We start from the raw sequence: 12,457 nt of genomic DNA, 5'->3' as shown, positions 1-12,457 counted from the left end.
CTAGTGCATTTTGACAATTCGTCACTTGACGTAAGGTCCCCAGGATTCTAGCTTTGTTTACATTAATTAAATTTGTTCATATAATTTATCTACCCCATTTTTTCGAATAAATATTCTTTAAAAATATATTTTGGACTTTGTGAGTTCTTATTTAACATTGAAACATACATTAAAGTGTGTTATTTTGTGTTATTCTGTGAATTTATTCTAGAATTCTTTGTGTTTTCGACATTTTTGATGATAAAAATTAAGAAATCATTATTTTTTTTTTCAATTTTTACATTAATTCCTCATTATCTACGAGCCGCATGGCCGCAATTTACTTGAGATTAGAACTCATGCTAGCATGATTTTAAATTTCGTGCATAAACAAATCATCAATCTTTTGTTAATATATTACGTTTTTTCGATAAAATCAATAGACACACTAAAATGCACATAATAACAAAGAAATCTGTTATATTTGCTAAGCTTTGTGTGCGGAAACCAATGGTCAACGGTTCTAAAATGACGTAAAGTCCCTCAACTATGGCGACCCCCCCAAAGGCCCTAATCCACCACCTGATATTTTTAATCCACCTTGGACCCACCACCGGGTAAAGGGCCTTTTCCAGCACCTGATATTTTGAATCCACCTTGGCAACGCACCCCATCCCGTGCTACAACGGGTTCAACAACTGTCATCGTTTTTTCCCGATTTACACTTTACACTTTCCGTGCTCAGATGCGCTTTCCGTGCGCGGCCGTGTAGCGGTGGAGTAATTGCGCCGATGGGTGTTGTGGATCGTACGTACTGCTGCTGCCGCTGAATTGTCGTAAGGATGGGCTGCTACCGGTGGCATTCGGCCGTCATAGCAGCTGCTCATAGACACCGCTGTGCTGCTGCAGGATGCCCTGGTCCTGGTACGTCGACGTTGCCTTTCCCGCTGCTTGTGTGTTTGGTGGTGCATACTATCTCACCACCCGGTATCGTCACTCGCCTGATGGTGTTTCCCTTTTGTGTCCCGTAAACAGCCCATCCCAACATCGCCCTCACCGCAATCGATCACCCAGATTGCGGCTCCAGCGGTGGAAGTAGTAGGAGCACATTCTCCAAGCCGATTGGGATTTTCCAAGCCTGGTTCTCGGTGTACCATCCTTCTGATGTTCCGCTGGCCGATCCTGTAAGTAATCATTCGAACTTGTCAGTGTGGGATAATGAATATTTTGTTGTGGCAAACTTAGCTGTTGAAACCGTCGCCGTGAACGACCGCTCTCCCCCCGCGTGCGGCAATCTCCAGGCTCCAGGTCAAACGTGAAGCTGAAACGTCTCCTTGCGTTTCACGTTGGCCGTCCACTGCAACTCAAGTGGGGGGCCCGGCTGGCCCTACAATCTGATACTCGCTGCTAGGGTAACTTCAGCGTCAATGATGATCCTTCATCCAGAAATTGCGTGCGTGTCTCGCACTCGCTTGTTCAACGCTTGCACAACCCGGTACACGACACAGGAGAATCTCGATCGACAAGGCTTTGTTACGTGGTTTGCGGCACAGCTTCATCTGCGTTACAGTCTCAACACGTTCCATGGAGACATGCGCTTCGCATCATTCTCTTAGCGTATGATCCGTGTTCGATCCAACGAAGGTAGGGAGTTTCAATTTGCGATGGCGAGAAACCCGATCGCGCACAAATCGCGCAACTCATTCGCCTCCTCGAACACGAACCATCTGAATTTAGCATCATCTATCGGCTCTGTTTTGCATTTCCCAATCAACTCTGGGGCTGTTTTGGACCCATAACCTTTCTCCATTTCGTGATTGTTCTGCAGTTTGTGGCAACCGTTCTTCCTTCCGTCAGTTCCGTGAATGCCTGTTTGGCACTTTCAATGAAGGCTTCTGTAATCCAATCTGTGATGATATGTAAGAAATAAAGCTGCTCGCTTTTGCAGAACAGTGATGGAATAGGACTGGACTATAAAGGCCCCGATAGAATGCCTCAGAGCAGTACGGTAAAGAGGAGCCAGAGACTTTCGAAGACACTATTTCTATTCGATACAATATTTTTGGAACAACCCAAGCTTTAAGGTTGTTTGGTGTGAAATATTTTACATTTCCCTGATATCCCGTTTTAGTTGTCCATTTTTGTAGGCCATTGATTCCGGACTGAAGTTCTTTCCTCTACATTCGGTTGCAGATTTGGACATCGCTACTAAACCGGGGTAAGAATGCTTCAGACAAACGGCGAGTAGCAGCAATGAATTATCTCGATTATCTAAGCGTCGAAGGAGAAACGTTCTCTTTCGCTACACGCATCCAAATCCCGATGTAAATTGAAGTGTTCGATGGCTTTTTCCATCACGAATCACATACCAAAATTCGGTTAATTTTCCGGAGGCCGTTTTCAAATGACAGCCCGTGGCGCGTTCTGCAGAAGGACTTTGACTCCGATTTTGAGTAACGAGTGTTGGTCGTACCTACGCAAATGGTCGTACCAAATTTGGTCTACTAGCCGCGCCCTATCCAACGAGGGATAGCAATGGATCCGGGAAGGGGGGAAAAACATTCCCACACCTGTGTGTAAAACGGTGAAAATTTCACACAAAATCACGTTTTTTGACTGGAAGAGTTGACCTGAGTGGTTCCTAGGAGGACACGCTTGTGAGACAAAAGTTGCACAACTTGTACCGACGCGTCTGTCGCTGCCTGATATAGCTTTGTATTAGCTTCCGTTCGAAATCAATTTGACGTTTTTCCTTCCTGCAGTATGGAACAGGGAGGGCGGGAGGAGGTGCAATACCCCACCGTCGGATAGTACTTGGCGAGAGCTTTCCATCGATGCCCCGCACGCACGCCCTTATATAAGCTCGCGTTCGAAAGCTATGCTCATGTACAGGTGCCTATCAAATTTTGTGTTCGTGGATCGGCGTCGGCAGTGGAAAACATCCCCACAATGTACGTTTGAAGTTGATGCTGTCCGGCGAGAAAGAGTGGAAAATCGCAATCATTGCAAACTCGAAAATTAACTCGTTTTATATAGGCATTTGTACATTTCAATTTATTCCAATGCTATACGTGTATTTTTACATGGCCTCAACTCTTACACTAAAATACAATAAATACATATTTATTTCCCTTCAACCCCCATAGCATCAAATGTACGTGTAGCTTCGTTGAGCAAACGCTTGGTGTCCCACTGACCGTCCTCTTTTGGTTAGGCCGCTGGTGAGTCTGACAACACCAGAGGCCAACATCCAGTGGCGCCACGAGGAGGCAGAGGATCGGATTTGGCCACCGTCCCAGCATCGGGCTGTTCCTTCACGGCGCCTTATACTGGGGTGACTTACACGTCACTTTACGAAAGCTGGAACGAAGAGAGAGAGAGAGAGAGAGAGAAGAAAAGAAATTAGGTGCTGGTTTAGCAGCCAAACCGGTTCCAATCGAAATGCAAATCGTGCTGCATGGAATGTTGGCGCAGCAGATTCCGGAACATCCGCTTCAGCTCGGTATAGTCCGGCGCGTCGCAGAATTCCATCTGCAACGCGTACTCGGTCAACCGCTGAAACTCAGCCGGCAGTCCTCTACACAGCTCGCTGGGCGTAATGCACAACTTCAGAAGCAGTGCCTCGTCCGGATCAAATCGCTCCTCGGTACCATACCACGGTAGGCCACCGCGGAGCAAAAACACCAGCATGTAGGCGAGCGACAAAATGTCATCTCGCCTGCTCGGTGTATACTCCAGATGAGCGAACACTGGTGCAAACTCGGCGTTCCGGCGAACGGGGAAGAAACGCATCCTGCGCTATGTGTTCCCCCGTGCGTGGGTGCCGATACGGCTCGGCAAGACCGAAGTCAATCATGTGCAGCGTCTTGCGGGTCGTTCCGCGACCCAGCAGGACATTGTCCGGCTTCAGGTCGCGGTGAACGTACCCCAGCTCGTGGAATGTTTCCAGCCTGTCGAGCAGTTGTTCAGCGCTAGCTGCGAAACCGTCTTCAGACCGAAGCGTCCTCCGCACAAGTTCAGTAAGTCCTGCAGGGATGGCCCCAGGCGCTCCAAAACCAGCACGTCGCGTTTGCGATACGTACCGGCGTCGATGAGTCTGGGCCATCCACGGGCCTTCGGCAGCCGCGCATAGATCCGGCGCTCCGTGGCGAGCAGGAGCCGGTCCACCTCTTTGCTGGCCATTTTCATCACCACCGGCTGCTTGGAGCGGGCATGGCTGCCCACCAACACCGTGCCGCAGCCACCAGCATCGAATTCGCCTTCAATCCGATAGGTGGAGAGATTCACCACCATCAAGGACTCCGGCGAACTAGAATTGGGCGCACGTCCTTCTCTAATCGACATGTTCGATTCTCTTTGGCCACCTGCGAAATGTAACTGGAAGCAACAGCAGAATCAATTTTTCGCAAAAACACTCGAAAAAAACCGTTAAAAGTGAGAGCGAGCGAAAACACGTCACCTTGCGTTTACTCGTAGTGAGGATATAACCTGATGCATAAGTGTGGTTTACATATATAGCCTTTGGTTGGGTGATGTTCACATGTGTACTACGATCGAAACAGCAACTTGACAGATTACGCATTTTCGGCTGGTAACCATCTAGTTACCTGTGGTGTGTGGGTTTTGGAAAACGCATCCAAGTGTTGTTACATTTCCAGGTCCGATTTTGGTTCATTTCGTCGTACCGGTGTCCTGGCCTGGCGTAGCCTGTGCGAGTTCTGTGCAGATCCTGTGTCGCGTCATGTGTGCTTCTTTTATTGGGTTTTTCTTTTCTACGGTTTTTTTTTTTTTTTTTGTACGGGTAAAAGTGATGGTTTTCTGGGACAGTGGCGCTCAGCCGCCACCGTGCGTCTCCATGAGAATGCGTCAAAGTGGTGGACGCTTTTATTCTCCGAAACAGGATCAACATCAAAGCATCAACCGGCGGCAGAATTTAAAAAAGAACTTATTACCCAGGCTGGATGGACGCAAGCCTTTAAAGTATGAATGCAAAAGTATTGAAAACCTCGCCCGGATTGGAACATAGAGAACTAAAAAAAAACATGAAATTTGTTTGTGAACATTCACATTTAATCGCGTAGCGAAAACGTTTACTTTTTTTTTTTGCAGGGAGAGTCTTCCAAACACGCGGATGTGTGCCTTTGATGGAAACGGTTTATTGCGCGGATTCTAATTACACCTCGTAAAATGGTACCCGTTTTTCGGTCGCGATGTCGAGATGCCGCCGAGATGAAGCGTGCGAATTTGCGAATTGCGATGGCGAGAAATCACCCGATCGCGCACGAATCGCGCAGCTCATTCGCCTCCTCGAACACGAACCAATGTCCCAATGTCCAGCGTCATCCATCGGCGAGATTTAGTACTATTCAGAACCGCTGCATCTTTTGCTGTCAACCGAAGCTCTACGCAAGGTGGATGCAATCCGAGATCAGGTGAGGACAGATAGAGACGAAGACTAAGAAATCATGAATTTATTTGCTATTTTCACCTTTATTCCGCATCATCTACGAGACACACATGGACACACGAGGACAATTGCAGTAAGTATTGCCTGATTTTGTATCTCTGATGTTTGTTCAATAAAATGAATAAATACAAAAATGCACTTGCCTATAAGCAAGAAAGAAAATGTTTTCTGTTTGCTATACTTTTTGAAACCAACGGTGTGTAGCGGGTTTAAAATGACACCAAAGTCCCCCCAACTATGGCGACCCACCCAAGGTGGATTTAAAAATATCAGGTGGTGGACTCTAGTGCATTTTGACAATTCGTCACTTGACGTAAGGTCCCCAGGATTCTAGCTTTGTTTACATTAATTAAATTTGTGCATATAATTTATCTACCCCATTTTTTCGAATAAATATTCTTTAAAAATATATTTTGGACTTTGTGAGTTCTTATTTAACATTGAAACATACATTAAAGTGTGTTATTTTGTGTTATTCTGTGAATTTATTCTAGAATTCTTTGTGTGTTCGACATTTTTGATGATAAAAATTAAGAAATCATTATTTTTTTTTTTCGATTTTTACATTAATTGCTCATTATCTACGAGCCGCATGGCCGCAATTTACTTGAGATTAGAACTCATGCTAGCATGATTTGAAATTTCGTGCATAAACAAATGATCAAATCTTTTGTTAATATATTACGTTTTTTTCGATAAAATCAATAGACACGCACTAAAATGCACATCATAACAAATCGAAATCTGTTATATTTGCTAAGCTTTGTGTGCGGAAACCAATGGTCAACGGTTCTAAAATGACGTAAAGTCCCTCAACTATGGCGACCTCCCCAAAGGCCCTAATCCACCACCACCTGATATGTTGAATCCACCTTGGCAACGCACCCCATCCCGTGCTAGAACGGGACAAGTTCAACAACAACTGTCATCGTTTTTTCCCGATTCACTTTACACTTTCCGTGGTCAGATGCGCTTTCCGTGGTCAGATGCGCTTTCCGTGCTCAGATGCGCTTTCCGTGCGCGGCCGTGTAGCGGTGGAGTAATTGCGCGATGGGTGTTGTGGATCGTACGTACTGCTGCTGCCGCTGGAATTGTCGTAAGGATGGCTGCTACCGGTGGCATTCGGCCGTCCTAGCAGCTGCTCATAGACACCGCTGTGCTGCTGCAGGATGCCCTGGTCCTGGTACGTCGACGCTGCCTTTCCCGCTGCTTGTGTGTTTGGTGGTGCATACTATCTCACCACCCGGTATCGTCACTCGCCTGATGGTGTTTCCCTTTTGTGTCCCGTAAACAGCCCATCCCAACATCGTCCTCACCGCAATCGGTCACCCAGATTGAGGCTCCAGCGGTGGAAGTAGTAGGAGCACATTCTCCAAGCCGATTGGGATTTTCCAAGCCTGGTTCTCGGTGTACCATCCTCCTGATGTTCCGCTGGCCGATCCTGTAAGTAATCATTCGAACTTGTCAGTGTGGGATAATGAATATTTTGTTGTGGCAAACTTAGCTGTTGAAACCGTCGCCTCCTCCTCCTCGAACACGAACCATCTGAATTTAGCATCATCTATCGGTTCTGTTTTGCATTTCCCAATCAACTCTGGGGCTGTTTTGGACCCATAACCTTTCTCCATTTCGTGATTGTTCTGCAGTTTGTGGCAACCGTTCTTCCTTCCGTCAGCACCGTGAATGCCTGTTTGGCACTTTCAATGAAGGCTTCTGTAATCCAATCTGTGTGTGATGATATGTGAGAAAGAAAGCTGCCCGCTTTTGCAGAACAGTGATGGAATAGGACTGGACTATAAAGGCCCCGATAGAATGCCTCAGAGCAGTACGGTAAAGAGGAGCCAGAGACTTTCGGAGACATTATTTCTATTCGATAAAATATTTTTGGAACTACCCAAGCTTTAAGGTTGTTTGGTGTGAACAATTTTACATTTCCCTGATATTTCGTTTTAGTTGTCCATTTTTGTAGGCCATTGATTCCGGAATGAAGTTCTTTCCTCTACATTCGGTTGCAGATTTGGACATCGCTACTAAACCGGGGTAAGAATGCTTCAGACAAATGGCGAGTAGCAGCAAATGAATTATCTCGATTATCTAAGCGTCGAAGGAGAAACGTTCTCTTTCGCTACACGCATCCAAATCTCGATGTAAATTGAAGTGTTCGATGGCTTTTTCCATCACGAATCACATGTGAAACCGAATCACAAAAATTCGGTTCATTTTCCGGAGGCCGTTTTCAAATGACAGCCCGTGGCGCGTTCTGCAGAAGGACTTTGACTCCGATTTTGAGTAACGAGTGTTGATCGTACCTACGCAAATGGTCGTACCAAATTTGGTCTACTAGCCGCGCCCTATCCAACGAGGGATAACAATGGATCCGGGAAGGGGGGAAAAACATTCCCACACCTGTGTGTAAAACGGTGAAAATTTCACACAAAATCACGTTTTTTGACTGGAAGAGTCGAGCTGAGTGGTTCCTAGGAGGACACGCTTGTGAGACAAAAGTTGCACAACTTGTACCGACGCGTCTGTCGCTGCCTGATATAGCTTTGTATTAGCTTCCGTTCGAAAGCAATTTGACGGTTTTCCTTCCTGCAGTATGGAACAGGGAGGGCGGGAGGAGGTGCAATACCCACCGTCGGATAGTACTTGGCGAGAGCTTTCCATCGATGCCCCGCACGCACGCCCTTATATAAGCTCGCGTTCGAAAGCTATGCTCATGTAAAGGTGGCCTATCAAAATTTGTGTTCGTGGATCGGCGTCGGCAGTGGAAAACATCCCCACTATGTACGTTTGAAGTTGATGCTATCCGGCGAGAAAGAGTGGAAAATTGCAATCATTGCAAACTCGAAAATTAACTCGTTTTATATAGGCATTTGTACATTTCAATTTATTCCAATGCTATACGTGTATTTTTACATGGCCTCAATCTTACACTAAAATACAATAAATACATATTTGTTTCCCTTCAACCCCCATAGCATCAAATGTACGTGTAGCTTCGTTGAGCAAACGCTTGGTGTCCCACTGACCGTCCTCTTTGGTTAGGCCGCTGGTGAGTCTGACAACACCAGAGGCCAACATCCAGTGGCGCCACGAGGAGGCAGAGGATCGGATTTGGCCACCGTCCCAGCATTGGGCTGTTCCTTCACGGCGCCTTATACTGGGGTGACTTACACGTCACTTTACGAAAGCTGGAACGAGAAGAGAGAGAGAGAGAGAAGAAAAGAAATTAGGTGCTGGTTTAGCAGCCAAACCGGTTCCAATCGAAATGCAAATCGTGCTGCATGGAATGTTGGCGCAGCAGATTCCGGAACATCCGCTTCAGCTCGGTATAGTCCGGCGCGTCGCAGAATTCCATCTGCAACGCGTACTCGGTCAACCGCTGAAACTCAGCCGGCAGTCCTCTACACAGCTCGCTGGGCGTAATGCACAACTTCAGAAGCAGTGCCTCGTCCGGATCAAATCGCTCCTCGGTACCATACCACGGTAGGCCACCGCGGAGCAAAAACACCAGCATGTAGGCGAGCGACAAAATGTCATCTCGCCTGCTCGGTGTATACTCCAGATGAGCGAACACTGGTGCAAACTCGATCGTTCCGGCGAACGGGAAAAAACGCATCCTGCGCTATGTGTTCCCCCGTGCGTGGGTGCCGATACGGCTCGGCAAGACCGAAGTCAATCATGTGCAGCGTCTTGCGGGTCGTTCCGCGACCCAGCAGGACATTGTCCGGCTTCAGGTCGCGGTGAACGTACCCCAGCTCGTGGAATGTTTCCAGCCTGTCGAGCAGTTGCAGCGCTAGCTGCGAAACCGTCTTCAGACCGAAGCGTCCTCCGCACAAGTTCAGTAAGTCCTGCAGGGATGGCCCCAGGCGCTCCAAAACCCAGCACGTCGCGTTTGCGATACGTACCGGCGTCGATGAGTCTGGGCCATCCACGGGCCTTCGGCAGCCGCGCATAGATCCGGCGCTCCGTGGCGAGCAGGAGCCGGTCCACCTCTTTGCTGGCCATTTTCATCACCACCGGCTGCTTGGAGCGGGCATGGCTGCCCACCAACACCGTGCCGCAGCCACCAGCATCGAATTCGCCTTCAATCCGATAGGTGGAGAGATTCACCACCATCAAGGACTCCGGCGAACTAGAATTGGGCGCACGTCCTTCTCTAATCGACATGTTCGATTCTCTTTGGCCACCTGCGAAATGTAACTGGAAGCAACAGCAGAATCAATTTTTCGCAAAAACACTCGAAAAAAACCGTTAAAAGTGAGAGCGAGCGAAAACACGTCACCTTGCGTTTACTCGTAGTGAGGATATAACCTGATGCATAAGTGTGGTTTACATATATAGCCTTTGGTTGGGTGATGTTCACATGTGTACTACGATCGAAACAGCAACTTGACAGATTACGCATTTTCGGCTGGTAACCATCTAGTTACCTGTGGTGTGTGGGTTTTGGTAAACGCATCCAAGTGTTGTTACATTTCCAGGTCCGATTTTGGTTCATTTCGTCGTACCGGTGTCCTGGCCTGGCGTAGCCTGTGCGAGTTCTGTGCAGATCCTGTGTCGCGTCCTGTGTGCTTCTTTATTGGGTTTTTCTTTTCTACGGTTTTTTTTTTTTTTTTTTGTACGGGTAAAAGTGATGGTTTTCTGGGACAGTGGCGCTCAGCCGCCACCGTGCGTCTCCATGAGAAATGCGTCAAAGTGGTGGACGCTTTTATCTCCGAAACAGGATCAACATCAAAGCATCAACCGGCGGCAGAATTTAAAAAAGAACTTATTACCCAGGCTGGATGGACGCAAGCCTTTAAAGTATGAATGCAAAAGTATTGAAAACCTCGCCCGGATTGGAACATAGAGAACTAAAAAAAAACATGAAATTTTTTTTGTGAACATTAACATTTAATCGCGTAGCGAAAACGTTTCCTTTTTTTTTGCAGGGAGAGTCTTCCAAACACGCGGATGTGTGCCTTTGATGGAAACGGTTTATTGCGCGGATTCTAATTACACCTCGTAAAATGGTACCCGTTTTTCGGTCGCGATGTCGAGATGCCGCCGAGATGAAGCGTGCGAATTTGCGAATTGCGATGGCGAGAAATCACCCGATCGCGCACGAATCGCGCAGCTCATTCGCCTCCTCGAACACGAACCAATGTCCCAATGTCCAGCGTCATCTATCGGCGAGATTTAGTACTATTCAGAACCGCTGCATCTTTTACTGTCAACCGAAGCTCTACGCAAGGTGGATGCAATCCGAGATCAGGTGAGGACAGGATAGAGACGAAGACTAAGAAATCATTAATTTATTTGCTATTTTCACCTTTATTCCGCATCATCTACGAGACACATGGACACGCGAGGACAATTGCAGTAAGTGTTGCCTGATTTTGTATCTCTGATGTTTGTTCAATAAATGAATAAATACAAAAATGCACTTGCCTATAAGCAAGAAAGAAAGTTTTCTGTTTGCTATACTTTTTGAAACCAACGGTGTGTAGCGGGTTTAAAATGACACCAAAGTCCCCCCAACTATGGCGACCCACCCAAGGTGGATTTAAAAATATCAGGTGGTGGACTCTAGTGCATTTTGACAATTCGTCACTTGCCGTAAGGTCCCCAGGATTCAAACTTTGTTTACATTAATTAAATTTGTTCATATAATTTATCTACCCCATTTTTTCGAATAAATATTCTTTAAAAATATATTTTGGACTTTGTGAGTTCTTATTTAACATTGAAACATACATTAAAGTGTGTTATTTTGTGTTATTCTGTGAATTTATTCTAGAATTCTTTGTGTTTTCGACATTTTTGATGATAAAAATTAAGAAATCATTATTTTTTTTTTCAATTTTTACATTAATTCCTCATTATCTACGAGCCGCATGGCCGCAATTTACTTGAGATTAGAACTCATGCTAGCATGATTTTAAATTTCGTGCATAACAAATCATCAAATCTTTTGTTAATATATTACGTTTTTTCGATAAAATCAATAGACACACTAAAATGCACATAATAACAAAGAAATCTGTTATATTTGCTAAGCTTTGTGTGCGGAAACCAATGGTCAACGGTTCTAAAATGACGTAAAGTCCCTCAACTATGGCGACCCCCCAAAGGCCCTAATCCACCACCTGATATTTTAATCCACCTTGGACCCACCACCGGGTAAAGGGCCTTTTCCAGCACCTGATATTTTGAATCCACCTTGGCAACGCACCCCATCCCGTGCTACAACGGGTTCAACAACTGTCATCGTTTTTTCCCGATTTACACTTTACACTTTCCGTGCTCAGATGCGCTTTCCGTGCTCAGATGCGCTTTCCGTGCGCGGCCGTGTAGCGGTGGAGTAATTGCGCGATGGGTGTTGTGGATCGTACGTACTGCTGCTGCCGCTGGAATTGTCGTAAGGATGGCTGCTACCGGTGGCATTCGGCCGTCATAGCAGCTGCTCATAGACACCGCTGTGCTGCTGCAGGATGCCCTGGTCCTGGTACGTCGACGTTGCCTTTCCCGCTGCTTGTGTGTTTGGTGGTGCATACTATCTCACCACCCGGTATCGTCACTCGCCTGATGGTGTTTCCCTTTTGTGTCCCGTAAACAGCCCATCCCAACATCGCCCTCACCGCAATCGATCACCCAGATTGCGGCTCCAGCGGTGGAAGTAGTAGGAGCACATTCTCCAAGCCGATTGGGATTTTCCAAGCCTGGTTCTCGGTGTACCATCCTTCTGATGTTCCGCTGGCCGATCCTGTAAGTAATCATTCGAACTTGTCAGTGTGGGATAATGAATATTTTGTTGTGGCAAACTTAGCTGTTGAAACCGTCGCCGTGAACGACCGCTCTCCCCCGCGTGCGGCAATCTCCAGGCTCCAGGTCAAACGTGAAGCTGAAACGTCTCCTTGCGTTTCACGTTGGCCGTCCACTGCAACTCAAGTGGGGGCCCGGCTGGCCCTACAATCTGATACTCGCTGCTAGGGTAACTTCAGCGTCAATGATGATCCTTCATCC

General features: G+C 46.9%; 3 protein-coding genes across 5 annotated transcripts; 1 reads left to right on the top strand and 2 right to left on the bottom strand.

Moving 5' to 3' along the window:
* Positions 1–3,393: 3,393 nt before the first annotated feature.
* LOC125907335 (uncharacterized) lies at positions 3,394–3,771 on the bottom strand. The gene has a single exon (XM_049608957.1). It carries the CDS (start codon positions 3,769–3,771, stop codon positions 3,394–3,396), a length of 378 nt encoding a protein of 125 aa, XP_049464914.1.
* A 114-nt stretch (positions 3,772–3,885) lies between these two features.
* On the bottom strand, positions 3,886–4,323 carry LOC125907334 (casein kinase I-like). The gene has a single exon (XM_049608956.1). The coding sequence runs from the start codon at positions 4,321–4,323 to the stop codon at positions 3,886–3,888; it is 438 nt and encodes a 145-aa protein (XP_049464913.1).
* Positions 4,324–5,471: 1,148 nt separating this feature from the next.
* LOC125907425 (uncharacterized) lies at positions 5,472–12,441 on the top strand. 3 transcript variants are annotated; one of them, XM_049609408.1, is made up of 3 exons: positions 11,429–11,939; positions 12,051–12,199; positions 12,261–12,441. In XM_049609408.1, the coding sequence occupies exons 1-3, from the start codon at positions 11,807–11,809 to the stop codon at positions 12,279–12,281; spliced, it is 303 nt and encodes a 100-aa protein (XP_049465365.1). In that variant the 5' UTR covers positions 11,429–11,806; the 3' UTR covers positions 12,282–12,441. The 3 variants fall into 3 exon arrangements, with proteins under 3 accessions (XP_049465364.1, XP_049465363.1, XP_049465365.1); XM_049609407.1 differs by lacking the exon at positions 11,429–11,939 and adding an exon at positions 5,472–6,629 and having other exon boundaries at positions 12,051–12,441; XM_049609406.1 differs by having other exon boundaries at positions 11,426–11,939; positions 12,051–12,441.
* Positions 12,442–12,457: the final 16 nt, after the last annotated feature.

The sequence above is a fragment of the Anopheles coluzzii genome, chromosome 3, assembly GCF_943734685.1.
Source record: "Anopheles coluzzii chromosome 3, AcolN3, whole genome shotgun sequence".
Taxonomy (NCBI): domain Eukaryota; kingdom Metazoa; phylum Arthropoda; class Insecta; order Diptera; family Culicidae; genus Anopheles; species Anopheles coluzzii.
This window is presented reverse-complemented; position numbering and strand designations above follow the sequence as displayed.